Genomic DNA, 18565 nt, shown 5'->3' on the forward strand with positions numbered 1-18565 from the left:
TCTAATTGAAGAGTACATGTTTTGCTTAAAATAATAACTAATTTTAGAAGCAGAGGTTCTTAAACCATATACTAAAATGTCAAATTTCAGAAGGTTTTTAGTTTCGCTTCTTAAATGTAAAATTTTTCATTTCTGTTATAGTTGACATTCCATGATGTCAGCCTCAAGTATACAGCATAGTTGGTAGGCATTTATATAATGTGAAAACTGGTACCCCGATTAGTGTGGTATCCCTGACACCGTACTTAGTTATTACAATGTTATTTACTGTATTCTCTGTGCTGTGCTTGACATCTTCATGACTATTTTATAACTGCCACTTTGTACTTCTTAATCCTTTTTCCATTTCAAGCATTCCCCCAACAATCCTCGAACCGGGCAACGATCAGTTAGTTCTCTGCATCTATAAGTTTGTTTCTCTTTTCTATGTTCATTTATTTTTTTTGCATATCACCAATAAGTGAAATCAGGTGGTATTTGTCTTTCTCTGTCTGACTTTTTTCACTTAGAATAATACCCTCTAGGCCCACACACGTCACAAACGATAAGTACTTATTGTTTATTACAGACAAGTAGTATTTTGTTATATATATGTCCCACTTCTTCTTTATCCAAGATGATGGATCCTTTGGTTACTTTCTTACCTGGACTATTGAAAATAATGTGGCAATGACCATAGAAATGCATATTGCTTTTCAAATTAGTGTTTTGTGTTTCTGTGGAGGAAAACCCAGAAGAGGGACTGCTGTGCCACATGGTACTTCTATTTCTAAACTTTTGAGGAACTTCCATATTGTTTTCCATTGTCTGCCTGGATTTGCAGTCTCACCAACAGTGCACGAGGACTCCGTTTTTTTTCATATCCTCACCAACACTTGTTGCTTGTTGATTCATGGATCATGGACATTCTGACAGTTGTGAGGTGGTAGCTCATTGTGTTTTTAATTTGCATTGCTCTGATGATTAGTGGCACTGAGCATGTTTTCGTATGTTTCTTGGCTATCTGTGTGACCTCTTTGGAGAAAAGTCTATTCAGGTACTCTTCTCATTTTGTAATAGCATTGTTTGTCTTCTGGTGTTAAGGTTTATGAGTTCCTTATATGTTTTGGATGTCAACCCTTTATCAAATATATCATTGGCAAATATCTTCTCCATTCACCCGCTCGTGACTTCATGTTGTTGTTGGTTTCCTTTGCTGTGCAGATATTTTGTAGTTAGATTGTCGTGTATATGGGTCTTGCATTCTTAACCATTCAGCTACCTTATGTCTTTTCTGGAGCATTTAATCTATTTACACTTAAAGTAATTATTTGTAGGTACATAGTTATTGGCATTTTATTATTCACTTTTCTTCTCCTCCTCCTGCTCTTCCTCCTGCTCTTTTTCCGTCTTCTCCTCCTTCTCTTCCTCCTCCTCCTCCTCCTTCTCCTCCTCCTTTTTTTTCTCGTCGTGGTTTTACATTTCTTGTAATAGTGGTTTCCTAGGGCTGAACTGCATCACCTCCTTTTTCTCTGGCAAGCTCTTTACCTCTCGTTTGATTCTAAATGAGAGCCTTGCTGGATACAGTGCTCTTGGTTGTAAATTATTGCGTTTCATCACATTTCTATATTTCTTGTCCATTCCTCTGGCCTTCAGATTTACTTTTGAGAGATCACCTGACAGTCTTATGCGAGCTCCCTTGTATATAACTAACTGCTTTTCTCTTGCTGGTTTTAATATTCTCTCTGTGTCTTTACCTTTTGGCGTTTTAATTCTGGTATGTCTTGGTGTGGGCCTGTTTGGCTTTATTTTGTTTGTAACTCCCTGTGTTTCCTACACTTGTGTTTCCTTCAACAGGTTAGGGAAGATTTCCGTCATTATTTATTCAAATAGGTTTTCAATTCCTTTCTGTCTCTCTCTTCTCCTTTTGATAGCCCTACGAGTTCTGTTACACTTTATCTTGTCCCAGAAGTCCCTTAAAGTATTTTCTCTCTCTTTTTTTTTTACTCATAATCATTTTTCATATCTCTTTCTTCTGTTCTGATTGTGTGTTTTCTGCTACCTTGTCTTCCAAATCACTGATTTGAACGTCTGCCTCAACCAAATCTGGTGCTGATTCCATCTATTAATTACTCATTTGAGATGTTGTATTTTTCATATTTGACTTTTGTTAATGATTTCCATGTCCATTTTTTATGTTTGCTGTCTCGGTTGAAGTGTTACAACGTTTATCTATTTTTCTCCAAAGTTCACTGAGCGTCCTTAGAAGTAGTATTTTGAACTCTGTGTCTGGTAGATAGCTTGTGTCCATTAGTTCTTGTGTTTAGTTCTTTCTCTAGAGTTTTTTCCTGGTCTTTCATTAGAGAAATGTTTCTTTCTCTCTTCTTTTTTCACTGCATCTTTATTGTTGTTTCTCTGTATTCTGTAGATTGCTAATTCTCCTCATCTGGACAGTATTACCTTACATACCAGGTGTTGTGTGTGGCCCAGTGGTACAGACCCCGGTTACCTGAGCCTTGTGTTCCAGAAGCTCGTGTGGGTGATGTGTGCCCTCCTGTTGTACTTGAGCCTTATTGCTGTTGGCACATCTGGGTGTGGAATTGACCCTCAGGACGACTGGCTGTGACTACAGTAGATGAACCCCTGTGTGTGGGCTGACCCCACAGAGTGAGATCGGCTGTAGCAGGGCTCTGGTGTCTGGTCAGTCCATGGCTTGGGCGTGTCATTTGTGAAGCTAATTTGGTGCTGTTCTGGTGTCATTTGAAGCTGGTCCAAGGTGTGTTGGATTTGGGGCCTCTTGGGAGGGACTGTGGGGCAGGCCCAGGTCAGCTGCTGCTTGTGCCCAACCGGGAGCCACCTAGGGGAAGCTACAAAGTGACGTGCTGTGGGTAGCTGCGTTTGTGAGTTTGTAGGCACCTGCGAGGCGCTATGTTGTGAAGCAAGACAGGCTGATGGATAGGATCCTAGAAAGAAACGGAAGTCCTCAATATCATAAATTGCAGCCCGAGTGGCTGTTGTAAACTAGAATTGTGATGATGCAACACCTCTGCTTCCTGAGTGACTCCCCATGACGTGAGGGTAGAATTCATCTGCTAGCATGACACGTGCCTTCTTTGATTTGGTTCTGATTCTGCAGTTGTCTCTCCATCCCATTCTCAGAGTTCCAGGCTTACCCCATTCTTCTTCTGCCCTCACCTACAATATGTTATTTTATACGCAGGCTTTTGCGCCCGCTGCCCTTTCTGGACTCCCCTTCATGGTTTCCCTCAGTACCTCGTATGTCTTTCAAGATGCAGCCCTATTTTTGCAGCATCTGGTACAACTGATTGTTGTTTCTTTTGTGCCCGTACTATACTTTCTTCATCTGAGGTGTAGAACTGGAGAGTGGTACTTTTCTGTTCTGATTGTTTTCACGAATTGTAATATATCGACCCCTACTAGAATATAGGACAAAAATCTTTCATTTCTATTTCCAGCTTTCCCTGGGTCTATGCCTATGATTCGATGGCTACGATAGCGGTTTGTTGTCTTACTGACAGAAGGACTGAGTGAGCGAGTGAACGAGTAAATGAATACGATGTTTGCTGAAGTTGGGTTTTTCTTTTCTTTTTTTTAATAGAAAGAAGCAACCAAGCCGCCAATTGGAAAAAGAGAAAATGGTGTGGATATTATTGAAAGTGCTCCACAAGAGCAAACAAAAACTGTTATCTTGACCTCTGTTGATGGAGCACACCAAAATTATACAAGTGATAATTTAGTGACTATCTATGAATTCTTTCTAGCTTAAGTGCTGCTATACACAAATCTAACACGTGTAGATCCAACTGTGATTTTCATTTCTTATAAGCATTTGTTCCTGTCTTTTTTGCAAAAGTATCCCCATTACTAACAACTGCTTCTTCTTGCAAATGCTTCGGCCCCCTGATATTCTTTTCTGCTATTACTTTCATGTAAATATTCATGACTTGAATGTGTATTTAAAATGTGTAGTAATATATGTTCACATTAATGTTCTGTGACTACATTTTATAGTTAAAATATCAGCATTAAGATTCGGAAAAGGAGCTGTAAAATCATGTTGGGATTCTGAGGTACTGTAATTTTTTATCATTATTATTTTAAATATCACCATTCAGTGATGTTAAAACGTAAAAGGTATGCTTTGACTATACTTTCTCACCTCTGCATTTCCCCACACTAACTATTTTCTTATGGTTTAGCCTATAATTAATAAAATACATATGTGCTTAATATAATGAGACAGCGTAGTACAATTCTGCTAACTTGCAAGGTTCACTTAAGGCGGTCGGTGTAGAATAGTATAAAACAAGAAGTCTTCCAAGTCATAAGGAATCAGTTGGGTTCTGAAGTTAAGTTTACCTAAAAGCTAAAGCATTATTCCAGCTTGAAGTATGCCCAAATGCTTGATTATGTGGTTTTTATGGTTGTGTAAATGTCCTAATGAGATTCAGAAAGAAAGAATTTGGAATTTAGGGTTTTTTATACCTTGGAACTTGAAAAGATAATGCCTGATACATGAAAGTATTATTGTATTGGTATTCTCAAATAGATCTGCAAGGAACTTTTCCAGGGAAGGAAGAGCATTGTTAATAGTAATACTGTGCAGGATTATACTAACAACAATCGGCTGAGTGCTGCTTTAATACACAACAATTGTCTTGTTCAGTTAAAATAGCATGCATTGAGTATCTTGATGGCAACCATGCTTGTAGTAATAGAAGTACAAAGTAATGATGAGCCAATGTGAGATGACAGCTGTGAAAAGAGACAGGAGGAGTGTGATCTTCTGATATAGGCAGCTGCTGCCTACTGGTGTAGACACTGTGTTTGACGATAAGAACACACTAGAACCCTGGATGGGTCACTTAGTAGCTGTGGGATCTGGGGGAAACTTCTTTTTAACCTGTCGGATGTCAGTGACCTCATTCATCATAAAGGTACTTATGCCTACCTTTCAGGTATGTGGAATGAACTAATGTGGTAACAAATGTGAAAACACTTTGCGAAGTGTAAAGGGAGCTATAGAAATGTAAAATCAATGATCACAGTGGGCGGTAGTGACTTACCAAATGGTGGGGACACTTTTTGTAAACCTGAAGGACAATCAAATGGCAGTAGTGTCAAGAACAGAGTGGAAAAGTTAGAAGGGGCATGTGGATTTCTAATCTGGGGGATGCTAAACTTCAGGAGACTGTGATAGGCGATACCCTGTTGATGTGTAGTGTTTCGGTACTTGAGGCTCTGTTGGTGCGAGCTCAGTGTTTTGACCTGAAGTAAACGTCTGTGTGGGATAGTGCCACGTGAAGCATGAGAAGGACCCAGTCATGTGAAGGTCTAGGAGTGAAACCTGCTGGGCAGGGACAGCAATGGATCATGTGGGTTCATCATTTTATTCTAGTGTCTTGGAATGGTCAGGAAGCAGGAAGAGGGCTAACCAGCATCAAACCATTTTTATATTTGTTGTTTGTGTGGAAAAGAAATAAACTGTGCATGGCAGATGCCTGGTACATTTGAGATGGTTAGTAAATAAATGTTCTTATCTTTTCCTGATTAGAATTTATTAAACTTTTTTGAAAAGTTGCATAACTATATATAACGTTTTCCTATTATTTATTTAAATATAATTTAACGAAAAGCTTTCTTACAGCTTTGTCATTCTATTTAATCATTTTTCCTATCAAAATTTTTATCAAATAAGAGTTTGGTTTTTCCAAGCTCTTGTTGACCTAGATGAAGTAGGTTCTAAAATGTTCTATTTAGACTCAACAGGACATACACCAAGGTTTCTTACCATGTCAAGCAAGTATCTTGTTTTAACACTAAAAAAACAAACAAACAAAAAGAATGTATCATTAGAAATATTTCAAGTTATAGGAAATACACTTTTCAAGGTATTAGTTCGGTGCAAGAGTAATTGCGGTTTACAAGGTTTAAAAAAAATTGCACAAACTGCAGTATCAGTTGTACCAAACTAATATTTGCTTAAATACATATTTTTCAAAAAGTCCTTTTCTTGGAGATTATAACATTAATATTGTTATCCTGAATTGTTAACTAGAGATTGCATGAAGTGTCCATTAGTTACTAATCATCTTGTTTCCTAACCCCTTCAGCCGAGCATTGAAGTGGAAGATCCTGTTCCTTACAGACCTATAGGAATGGACGATGTGCAACCCTTCATACCAGGTACACTTTGTAATACCAATTTAATTTTGGGAAGGAGTACGCAAGGACATGTGACATGCTTGCAGTCTTCTCTTCATCATTCCTTTTTTTTGTTACAAATTTAATGGAAGGATTTGACATAAATAACGTGATGTCATTCTTAGTATCGGTGTTTGAGAAAAGGTATTCACAGGAATAAGAAAATGAGATTTTAAAACGGTGACTTCACTAAGATAGTTCTCCGTTTGTTCGATACCCTAAATGTCCCAGTTTGGAATCCCTGTACTTAATACGGGTTACCAATGATCACACTGGAAGATTTTTCCAGCGTTTTCAAATGGTCATTTGAATTTTGACGTTTACCCAAGTAAGCTTCAGTTGCTACCATGACAATTGTTTTTAACTTTACTTCCTCTTAGTGTTGTAACACTGATGGTCTTAAAACCAGATGTTCTGCTGAGCATACACTGCCTATGTGTGTACATGCGCCTATGGTGTCTTCGATTATTAAAAATGGGAGAAGTAATTAATGGTAATGAATATTTGATAGACACAATCTTTGAAAATAGGAATTCTGAAGCTTTTGTGCCTTGGGATGCTTTTATGCTATTAAAAACTATTGAGAATTCCAAAGAATATTTTTAAGTCGGTAGTCTCCATAGATAGTTACAATATTAGAAATAAAAACTGAACAATTTAAAATACGAGCACACACAGTCATGCATTTCGTGAGCCATTGGAGCTACGACCCAGTAACCATAGAGCTATGATGTCACCATCAGAGCTGTGATATCACGACTGTGGAAAACTCTACTGTACACTTAGAAGAGAATGAGAGTGAAAATGGCAAATGACATTCAGTATTTCTGTGAAAATAGCTTTGACCTTTTCGGGCCCCTCGACTGACAGACCTTGGGACTTCATGGATTCTCACATGACATTGGAAACCACCGATTTAAATGACCTAGTTTGATCCCATTTTTCCTTGGAAACAATAAGGTCGCCCAGGACTGTAATTTGTCATATGAATATCTGTTTATCTAAGGTTTAAAAATGAATTCTGAAGATATTGGAGCATTTAGAAAAGACCATTTTCTTATAATAAATAGTTTCTTATTTGAAGTAGTACGATTCATTAAAAGTTTTTGTAAACCCATGTTTGTCATGCATATTTAAACTTAAGATAAGTGGTTACACATAACTTTTGACAGTAACAAAAAAAATCATACCCTTCACCATCTTAACTATTAAGAAGGAAATATTTAATTGGAAACACATTATGTAATAGAAATTGCTGCGTGACAATAGTTAATTAAACTTACCTATGTAAATGGCAAGTATAGGACACCTAAAATAAAATGTATTCTGAAGGAATAGGTGTTTGGGGGAAAAGAGGACGTGTGACTGCTTCTCTGAAAAAGGAAGTTTTACAAGATAGTCAACTTTGTGTTATTTTTACATCCTAATAAATGAAAACTTAATCCCAGAATTCAGATTGGGATTCTACTTCTTTGACCTCCAATCATGAAACTGGTCAAAGATGCAGGGATTGGAAATTTGGTGATAAAAGGCCATTTGCATCACACTCCATGAGCAAAACTCTGTCAGCATCCACAGAGTTTGGACAGATGACCGTAATAGATAAACTAGAGACTCAGATTGTAGGTGTGTTTCTGTTAGGTAATTATAGGCTCCATGACTTGAGTGAATCACAGCTACCAGAAAACAGAGAAAGCAAAGAAGGAAATAGAGAAACAGAAAGTGTTCAACTCTAGCCCACCTCTATGTAGGTTGATCGTAGTTCTGACTTTCCAACAGTCATTTTGTGGCAAAATCTACTTCATGTTTACTCTGTTTATGGAACTTAACAGCCAAACAGAATGACTTTTAGCAAGACATTGGCATTCTTCCGGAACCACAATAACATATGGAAATAAGAAAGAGAATGAGGTGAAAGCGTGATTTCCTTTAGACTAGTATTTAGCATACTCTGGGGAGTGGGCAGCAGAATTATACTTAGAACATTAGGACCAGATGGGAAAACTTCATAAAGATCTAAAGGTTGCCTAGTGAAACAAAACATAGTTTCTTAGCTTTAGTTTCATATTCTGAATTCAAAAGTATCAGTTAAAACTGTATGTATTGTAAATGAAAAAGCACCTTCCGAAACCAACAATCAAATATTTCTTGGATTTTCTATGGCTTTATATATTTTAGAATTGACTTTCCCAGCAGTGATGGGAATCTCAGCTGTGTCCGCAGTCTGTCTCCTCTTCTCTGTCTTCTTCCTTAAACCCCAGTGCTGAATCCTCAAAGGTGAAAAGAAATTTTCAGAATAGTGGAGGAAAACATTTCAGATATAAGGAAGGGTGATGATAAATGCATCAGAAGTAAGTCATTCTGGAAACAATGAATGACATTGCAGTTGAATCTTAGGGTGTTGTTCAAAAGGTATATTACGAGGTAGAGAACAGAGTATATAGTGCAACTCGATATGTTTGTACTGCATTTCTAAATTGTAGGTTTTTTTTTTCTGATTGTTTTTCCATCGATGTTCAATGAATGAATTTGTGGATGAATTTTTGACATGTTTGTATGCCTTTCACTTTGTGACATCTCATATTTCCCAAATGGTTTGTTAGCTAATTAGAAGTGTTAGCTAATTAGAAGTATTTCTTAAGTAAAGTAAATATTCAGGAAAAGATGACGCTTAATTTGAAGTCTCAGTTGATAAGATGTTATTTTCTGTATTTATAAAGATTATAGCTTTTATCTAATTGTTCTAAGCAGTTCGTTTTAACTAATACATAGATTTGTCAGCAGGACAACACCTAGGAATGACATCAGAGGAAGGACAAGCGAGGCTTGATGGAAATGAAAAGAACTACACACATGTATGTGGAATTTAATTTTAAATTTCTAGTATAATATGGTTTTCTGTGCTTTAATAATATAATAGAGTCCAATTGAAATTACCTTTCATGCTAGCCTTTTAGAGTCAAAAGGTCATAACTGAATGATATTTATAACATTTGAACTAGTTACAAAACTTAAAATATTGTTAGAAACTATAGATATTCATAGCTCAACTTTATCTTTGGATTGAGGCAAAAATAATAATAATAAAGTCCTGAATGTTGTTTGCTCCTTTAATTTTTATAAGTCCCTTAAATAAAAAAGAAAGTAACATCAAATATTGAATCACATGATGAGACAGTTGAAATTATGAACCATGTAAAAATGATGGCCACTGATTCAGGCTCACGTGAAAGGAGTCATGGTTTTCAGGGGTTCAAAATGTGCAGTTCCGTATGGCTGGTCACTAAGGCCAAGGTTAGAGATGGATTCTTTCTTGTGACCTCTGTGTAATGGACTCTGCGTCTACATTGAGGGAGAGAAAGGGGTCATGCACTCAACTCAACTGCTTTTTAAGAGAATCACATCTTCTCAGGATGGAACCTTTGGTTGTTAGGACACAAACAATAACTTTCTAATATCTTTCCTTTCAGTGTAGGAAATCAGTAAATATGATTTAATTTTTTGTCTGCTCTTACTAGTGGGTATTGAATAAGTTAGAATTGGATGCAACAGATAATTATGTCAATGTATAACACAATGTGTAACACTCATAGTGTATAATGTGAATTAATATTTAGGAATTTACTTCTCTTACTGATTGATGTTAATGATGTGGGCTTCTAATTAAAGTTTGCCTATTCTCCAGTTATTAATCTTTAAAAAATATTCTTAAATTCACTGTAGGGGCTCACTATTTAAGACATGGTGAGGTGAACTATTTTAAATGAGAAAGCCTCTGTGACATTAAAAATCATCTACTATTTCATTTTTTGGGTGGATTTAACATATAACCAATTGTTTAGTTCAAACAGTGACAAAATTAGTTTTGCGGATTCATGTTTTTCTTCTAATTTAGACTAAGGCAAGTTATTTTTCACTTTCTAATTAAAGTCCGATAATTTGGGAGTAAGTAAACGTAGATTAAGATTTTTAACAGTTAAATTTTAGTTATATTCTAATTTTTCTTTGTTCATATTCGATTCTCTAGCTTGTACAAGAGGAAAACAACACTTTCCCGAGAACACTTTCCCGAGAACAGGACAACAAAATATTACATGACACAATTCTGACCAATTGCCTTCAACAACATAAGGAGACAGAAATAAATCTTAAGAAAATGAATTCTGAGGTATTTTGTTTAGTCATTTTCAAATGTGTGTTTATGTACATATTTTAAAAACCAATGTTGTACATATGGGAATTGTAGAGGATTTTAAAAGTGTGTGTGTGTGTGTGTGTGTGTGTATGTGTGTGTGTGTATTTTAGGGAGAGTGACATTTTTGGTCCATTGCAATAAATGATATTCTTGATTGAAATCCTTTTATGTCCAACAGTCAAGTAGTGACGTTCCCAATGTGTCATCTAAAGGGGAGGTTTTCAATACTTTTTACAGGGATCAATGAGCTTTCTACAATCTCAAAACTATTGTTACTAATAACAGAAGTTTCAATTTGAGGCAGTGATTTCATCCCCTTGCTGTATTAGTAGAGAGGTTAGTTTTCACTTCCGCTGATTGTAAGGAGTAGAAGTATAGCCAGTGCAGAGACCGTCTTTTAGATCTACTTTTGAGAAAAGGAACAATTTGTTCCAAGTAGAGTCCTATTTCAGTGCTAGGAACTTTTGAAGAAAATTGTATGCCATGATGCATACTTAGCGATAATTTATTGGTGAGTATTTTATTCAAAGAAGTCAGTGTGTTTTCCCCTATTACACATTTATTTCTCCTTTAAACATTATGAAAAGGAAACAACACTTAAGCAGCAGCAAATATTTTCTAACAATAATTTTCTATTTTCTAAGAAGAGCTCTATAATTTTTAGCCTATTTACCCTGAGTTTTTTTTTTTTTTTGAAATCTAAGGCTTCTTTTGAATTTATATATTTACACTAGAAGAGCAGCAAGCACACTATTGTAGAGTCCAAAGTCCTGGGAAAAAATCCTGAACTTGCTCATCTTTGTAATCATTCTATTTGAAACTGTGATAACGAAGAGTTCATTGATGTATAAAGAAGTGCTTAGCGTAATGCCTAGATTTATCAGTGATTAGTAGATTTCATCTTACAACTGACTCTGAAAATATTAGAAAAGTAGAATATCTTTTGAGTATTCTTGGGAAAAAAAATTCTAGGAAATGTAATCAGTCCAAATGTATGCAGAGTGAATACTCTTACTGTGGGATAGGTGTATATTCACACGGTGACCTCTATTTTAAAATGTAGTCAGACTTCTTAATCTTCCATTTGATGCCTTCTGGGTTTGCTGCCTTTCCAGTTCTGAGACTCTTAAAATGCTCTGATGATTTTAAAATTCTCTTGTTCACTTTCATGGATTCAGCATCTTATATTATTTTTTTTTTAACTTTGGGGAATTTATGCTTATATAAAGTTGGAGGTTTGGATTCAACATTGTATTTTCCCAGTGGGATATCCACTTACTGCCACCTTTTCATTATATAAACATTTAGGTTCTTCTTTAATTTCAGAGGATATCATGATATGTCATTTCATTGAGTGCTAGCTACAAGTCTCCTTTGTTTTACTTAGGATTCTGAGAGTTACGAAAGAGCAAAAGACCTGTTGCATGAAAATCACGTGTTGCAGGATGAAATCGCCATACTAAGACTACAAAGGGACACACTCATAACTCAGAAGCAGGAAATGGAAAAAAAATACTTTGAGGACACTGCAAATGTAAAAGAAAAGAAGGACCGTCTTCAAAAGACAGTAAAACAGAATGACAAAACGCTAACAAAAAGAGTATTTGAATATAACAGACAGCTTAATGTCCCAACAGCTGAGAATACAATGCTGAACTCTCAACTGGAGAATGAAAGACAAAGCAAAGAAAGATTGAAAACAGAAGCGGAATCCGACCATCATCATGAGTTTAGTAAGCAATTAAGACACCTACAAAATCCTTTCCAGGGATTAAGAGATAAATGCTTGCATTTCGTGGACAACATCGGGTTTGCTGTGTGTAACCTAAAAGAAAACAGTGAGATTCATTCTCAGCAACTTCCTAAAGCTGGAAGTAAATCCAATAGCTTAGACACTGAGCTCCCTCACGCAAGATACGATGTCAGAGAAAGGACATTGGTTGCTGAACCTGTACTGAAAGACCTAAACCAAACTCAGTGTCAAGAGGAGGAAATTGAACACATGAATCAAAGGGAACAAGGAAAAATGAACCCGTATATTGGAAAGCTGGAATCCCTAAAGGAGGAAGGATCTGACCTACAGAGTGGAAACATGCTTCTTCGAAGGCAACTGGATGATGCGTTCCACAAAAGTGACAATAATGAAAACTCAGGAATGAATATTGAAGAGCAGCTTCAGGGGCTTAGAAAAGTGCGTCAAGCTGAATGTGAAAAACAAGATCCAGTGGTGAAAGAGAGCCATAAGGAGTTAGTCAGCAAATTGAATCACTTGAAAGGAAGAATGTGCCAGTATGAAAACGATATATCAGAAAGAGAGGTAAGTATCCAGAAAGATAGTTTTCAGATTTCCTGAAAGAAAATTCAGTGTTCAAATATTTGATGATGGCTAAATGTTGAATCTAGCAGAATATTAAAAATATATAGATTACAAATGTATTTGCTCTAACAGCTTAAAAGCGTCCATTGTATCCAGCAAACAAAACTTAGACCTGTGAGGAGCTTTACTTTGAGTAAAGGCATTGTGTTGACTATGAAATTTTAAGGTATAAATTGTTATTAGATACATATTGATATGAATGATTTAGTCTTATACTGCTACAATAATAATTTTCATCTTTCTGTTACCACACTGTAATACCATTATGAAGCAGATAAATGGAAATGCTCCTATGCAAACAGAGTTTTTAGAGATAAAGGTTCAATTAAGTGGATTACCTAGAGAGTTAATTCTAGATTTCCCACATGAACTGAAGTGTAGATGCTGTCCCTTTCCCTCAGTAGTTTCTTCCACATTTTAGTTGGTATAATTTTGTTTTTATTCATGTCAATTTGATATAAATTGGAACTATTTCAGTCTCAAATAATGTATTCTTAGGACCTGTGACCTCTTTAAAGGCAGCTAATTTTTCATTAAATCATAATTTGGGACAAATGTGAGGAGTTTTATCAAAACTCTACTTGATTTAATCTTCCCACTGCTATCTATAATTGTCCTTGAATATTTTTACAAATTCATTTTTCTCATCGCAAGGCCCATTTACTATCATTTGGACATAAGTTTGTCCATTTCAAAGAGAATTTAGCAGTCTCTGATTTATTAATTTGGCACTGGGTCTCCATTTTCAGACGAGTGAGGGGAGGCAGGATTCATGTGTAGCAGGGAGAGAGGTCCAGGCCATGAAGACCACTGGAATGAGTTCGCTTTTCTTCTAAGATACAGGAATCTGTTGGAAGGTTGTGAGCAGTGGACTGCATATGTGAGGACCTGTGAAGTCAATTTAAGCCTGTGATAAAAAAAGGGGAAAACATTCCACAATGTATACTTGACGACCGCTAGTCCCACCGACATACCAATTTCCCCTTGAGATGTCAGTAGATTGTTAAGCTCTGCGGCTTCATCAGGGGAAGTGGAGAGTGGGGCTGAATCTGTTGTTCAAGTAACCTACGTAATAGTGAGTGGGCAGCAGGATAACACCTTCTGTGTCTTACCCAGATTCAGTAGACAGAATTGTGTCCAAAAGAAGAAAAGAAGGTGAACTGATGCATGGGGTGATCTTTTTCGAGTTACATATTATATTAATATGTTAGAGTTAGCAAATTTTAACATAATTTAATAGGTGTGTTTATGAGATCACTAACAGAATCATCTTCCTAGGTGCTTGGGAGACGATTTCAACAAGAGCTACCTGACTCCACAAAAAAACTGTCTATGTCAGAGGCTTCACTGGAGGATAGATCACGTTACCGTATGAATTCAGAAGCTGAGACACAGGATTTCAAGACATTAGAGCAAATCAGACATCAGGTATGTGTGAAATGTAACCTGTCAACAGTTCATCTATAGTTGATTAATATAAAGTGTTTTAAGATCCTGATTTTCAAGGGCAGCTTTCTTTTGTGTTTTCGGTGTAATTAATTTATTATAATTTTATTGTCTTTATAATGCACTTCTTAAACTCTGGCTTCTATCCTGCTATTTGCAACGTATGTTTTTTCTTATATCTATACCCTTGGTAACGTTGAGAAATAGGCAGCATTCCTCATAGAAATCGAGAGACTTTCTTCCTACTAAACAATATTTTGTAGTGATATCTCCATTACCAGGATGAAGCAGCCATTTAAAATCAGAAGATAATGCTTACTAGAACGATTCAGAAATTTGTCTTATTTCTTATCATCACTTTTGTAAATGGTTACAGCATTGGTATATATTTCATGGACTTCAAACTAACTTGTACAGAAAGTTCATTATACAAACCAGTTGAAGTAGGCATTTCCTTCATTTTGTTTTCATTTTTGAAATATTGTAAAAGTGTAGAAATATGTTGATCATTATAGTATGCACACCCACAATAGAGAATTAAGAAAATAATCCACATTCACTATATTTGTGTTTTTTTAATCTTCATTGGGATGCAATCCCCATATCATATTTCACCATTTAAAATATACAATTCAATATCTCTTGTTACATTCAGAGAGATGTGGAACTATCACCACAATTATAGAACATTTCCATTACCCCCAAAAGAAACCCCACATCCCTTAGCTGTCACCCTATCTTCCTGTCTCTCCCAGCCTCAGGCAACCACCAATCTACTTTCTGTCTCTGTAGATTTGCCTACTTTGGATATTTCATGTAAATGGAATCACACGATGTGAGGTCCCTTGTGACTCGCTTCTTTCACGTAACATCACGTTTCCAGGGTTCCACCGTGTTGTAGCACACATCAGTTGTGAGCTATTTCTTCCTATTGCCCAATGTTGCTTCACCTTGTGGACAAAATACTTACCCATTCATCAGCTGATGGAACTTTGTGTTGTTTCCACTTTTTGGCTGTTAATAATTCTGCTATGAACATGAGTTTACAAGTTATGGTGGGAGCCAGTGTTTTGATTTCCCTGCCCCCCGGATTTCTGGCTCCCAATCTGGCCTCTCCATGAAGCTTTCTCTCACTGTTTGAACTCTCATTGAACTCGTGTTCCTCAGCACTTGTCAGATAGTCTGTGCAGAGCAATCAAGCCCTAAATTTGACATAGTTTCAATTTTTCATGAGAGAGAATTCTGTCTTTCTAAGTATAACTTTGTCTAAGGGGAAATAGTATTTGATATGATGGCACCTATCCTTGCATAAATTGAAAATGTTTTCTTCAACAGTTGTTAGGATAAAATTAAATATTTTATACCAAACCAATACTTCCCCTTGGAGACATTGATATAATTAAACTTTTATTCTGAAAGTATTTCTCACAATTATATATAAAACTGAAAGCACGAATCTAATAGAAAATTGTTCAGTGAAATGCTCATGTTCCCCCTCTCCATAAAAATAAAAAACTAAAATAAAAGGGAGCCAGCCCTTCCTGTCTACAGCCAGCCAGGGTGTACAGGTGGATAGCACATTCTAACTACAGCTCTGAGGACGGCTTTTCTGATCTGCCAGAGCGTGCTGCTTCCATCTGCTCCTCTGAGTTCTGACACATCCCCACAGAACCAGTTGCTGGGAAGGAATTGATTTGGAAAGTTGGCTTTAGCACTAGAGTCCGTTATTTCCATATCAGTGGCTTTACCCTGCCTCTCATGGTCATATAAATTGTATGCTCAATCCAGGAGGTGGTATTTGCATTGTAGTCCATACTCATTATGGACTACACTGAGTGTACATAGGAACGTATACATTATTACAAGCAGAGAAAATGTACTATTGGCTCTTGGAATTGGGAAAAGGATTTTAGTACTGGGGTTATATTCTGGGCTTAATGCTCCCCATTTGCTGACATTGCCGATAGTTTGATGAATGATTTCAGTGTAACTGGTGTACTCTTACACTGGTTCCACTTCCATTGGCATCCCATCTGTGTAAAATATCAAATTTTATTAGAACCTAAAATACAGCAACAATAATGCTAACTGCAAACCCTTTGATTTTACTGTGTGCCATGTCCTTTTCTATTACATATGTTCCCTAATTTAATCTTCCCAATATCTCAGTGAGGTAGATACCACTATTGTCTCATTTTATACATGAAGAAACTGAGACCCCCAAAATTTAAGTATTTTGCTGTCGGTGCCTGCTGACGAGACAACAGTCCCTGAAGTGGGGAGTGAGGATTGAGAGAAAAGAAGAGAGACAAAGATGGGATCGGGAGGGCAGGCAATTCTAAGTAGACTGATGCAGTTCTAAGTAGAATGCCTCAGTTCTAAGTAGAATGCCTCAGCCCAAGTTTATTTTTGCAGCTTATATACTCTGGGCATCAAAAAGTAACAGAACTGTCTGCAATCTAGTAGTTACAATGTTTGCATGAACAAGGGCTTGTTTTTTGGCCAGCTCCACACTTCCTGACCTTGTCTAGTTCTGTGTTCTCAAAGTAGCAAGTTTTGCCTTGCTGGGAGCACAAACCACTCAAGGAAGTCAAAGGTTCAACATTTCACAAAACAACACCTGCTAGCACTTCAGCACGGTTTCCCACATTTTGCTCAAGGTTACCCAGCTAATAACTGATGGACTTGGGATAAAAACCCAGGCATTTTGGCTCTTATTTAGTTACTGCCCCTCAAACTATTCCATGACTATCTGACTGCCCCCAAGAGTAGCCTGTTAACTTTCATAATCACTGGACTAGCCTGGTAATTCACGTATGTGAATATTTAAAATTAGAGTTGATGGGATGCTTGGAATACAGTATGTTTGATTTCTTGGGTCATTTGTACCACAAGGTATGATAATTAAGTGTGAGAACTCATTCAAGCAAAAGTGCTCCATACCTCGTTGCTGAATATCACTGCGGTCACAACGGTCCCTTTGGGAAACTCTGCACCAATGCCACCGCCTAGTTCACAGTTCAAAGCACATTGGAACTCTTTTTCTAGAATGGCCATCATTGCTGTCATCATATTACCCTTGATGTCCTGAATGTCATCAAATAGTCTTCCTTTCCATATTTTCTTTATCTTTGGATAATGACATATTTAGTCACTGGGGACCAGATCAGGTGAGTAGGGAGGGTGTTGCAATACAGTTATTTGTTTACAGGCTAAAAACTCCCTCAGACACAGTGCCCTGTGAGCTGGTGCATTGTCGTGATGCAAGAGCAATGAGTCGTTGGCTAAAAGTTCAGGTCATCTTAACTTTTTCACACAATCTTTTAAGCAATTCCAAAGAGTAAACTTGGTTAACTGTGTGTCCAGTTGGTAGAAATTCATAATGAACAGTCCCTCACATATATATAAAAAAAGGGGAGCAACATCATTGCAACAAGTTTGCGAACTTAATTGTCAGATGTCATAGATCATCAGTAAACATAACTTTTTCTTTATTTTAGCTGCAAGAAGCAGGAGCTCGACATCCAGAGGATGCACGATGCACTGAGAAGATGCAAGATCACGTGCAAAAGTATAAGTTAAAGCAGCACAGAAAATAACTTGAGTATTTATAAAGCAGATGTGTAGTGTAGTGTGACTATTATATCAGTTATAACAATAAACACATGAGTGTGAAGCTGGGTCAAAATGTCAGCTTTGAGCTACCTTGAAAAGAATAATTTGTGTACATTATCTCTAATTTTGCATATTATGCAAAATTCACAACTAGAAAAATAGCACAATTGCCAAATCATGCGCTTTTCAAATTGTAAGATTTTATGTAGTTGCACCTTAGATATTTGTTCAGTGATTATGTGGTATGCTTTAAAGTCAAGGTGTGAGAATAATTATGTCAAAATATTCACTTTAGGCTTGCAGCTGAAAATACTGACCTAAGACTGACAAATAAAAAGCTAGTGGGCATAATCGAACAGCTTCTCAGGCACCTGTCAGGTACAAGTTTGGTAAGTGAATCTCTTCATTTCTGTCATACTGCAAAGGAATTTCTATGTCTGTCATAGTAGCATATAAGGATATTTTAGACAATAAGAACAGTCTCATTAATAAAAGTACTGTATTCATGTTGATACTACTTGCTGGGAGTAACGTAATTCCTCTCCACAGAGAAAGAAATCTCAGTTCATAAAATTAATGATTTTTGTAGTAAGATTTTTATAGAAAAAGATTGTGATAGTCTAAAGGCAACATTTGATATACACCATGTTTCATTTATCCTTTCGTGTGTCCAACATTTGGGTTTTTCCAACTGTTGGCTGTTGCTATTTATGCTGCCACAAACATCG

General features: G+C 36.6%; 2 protein-coding genes across 5 annotated transcripts in view; both read left to right on the forward strand.

Annotated features, from left to right (window-relative positions):
- LOC308507602 (uncharacterized protein) overlaps nt 1–5821 on the forward strand; it is a 91526-nt gene extending 85705 nt beyond the window's left edge. For all 3 annotated transcript variants that reach the window (XM_081072807.1, XM_081072809.1, XM_081072808.1), the window contains one exon: nt 3599–5821. In XM_081072807.1, the coding sequence (XP_080928933.1) occupies nt 3599–3766 (168 nt within the window). In that variant the 3' untranslated portion in view covers nt 3767–5821. The remainder of the gene's footprint in view (nt 1–3598) is intronic.
- Nucleotides 3739–18565, forward strand: part of LOC308507601 (ankyrin repeat domain-containing protein 26-like) — a 68876-nt gene continuing 54049 nt past the window's right edge. For both annotated transcript variants that reach the window (XM_081072805.1, XM_081072806.1), the window contains exons 1-7: nt 3739–6186; nt 8989–9059; nt 10232–10372; nt 11787–12716; nt 14055–14204; nt 17723–17793; nt 18133–18226. In XM_081072805.1, the coding sequence (XP_080928931.1) occupies nt 6159–6186; nt 8989–9059; nt 10232–10372; nt 11787–12716; nt 14055–14204; nt 17723–17793; nt 18133–18226 (1485 nt within the window). In that variant the 5' untranslated portion in view covers nt 3739–6158. The remainder of the gene's footprint in view (nt 6187–8988; nt 9060–10231; nt 10373–11786; nt 12717–14054; nt 14205–17722; nt 17794–18132; nt 18227–18565) is intronic.

This window comes from Rhinolophus hipposideros (assembly GCF_964194185.1).
Source record: "Rhinolophus hipposideros genome assembly, chromosome: 14".
Lineage (NCBI taxonomy): Eukaryota > Metazoa > Chordata > Mammalia > Chiroptera > Rhinolophidae > Rhinolophus > Rhinolophus hipposideros.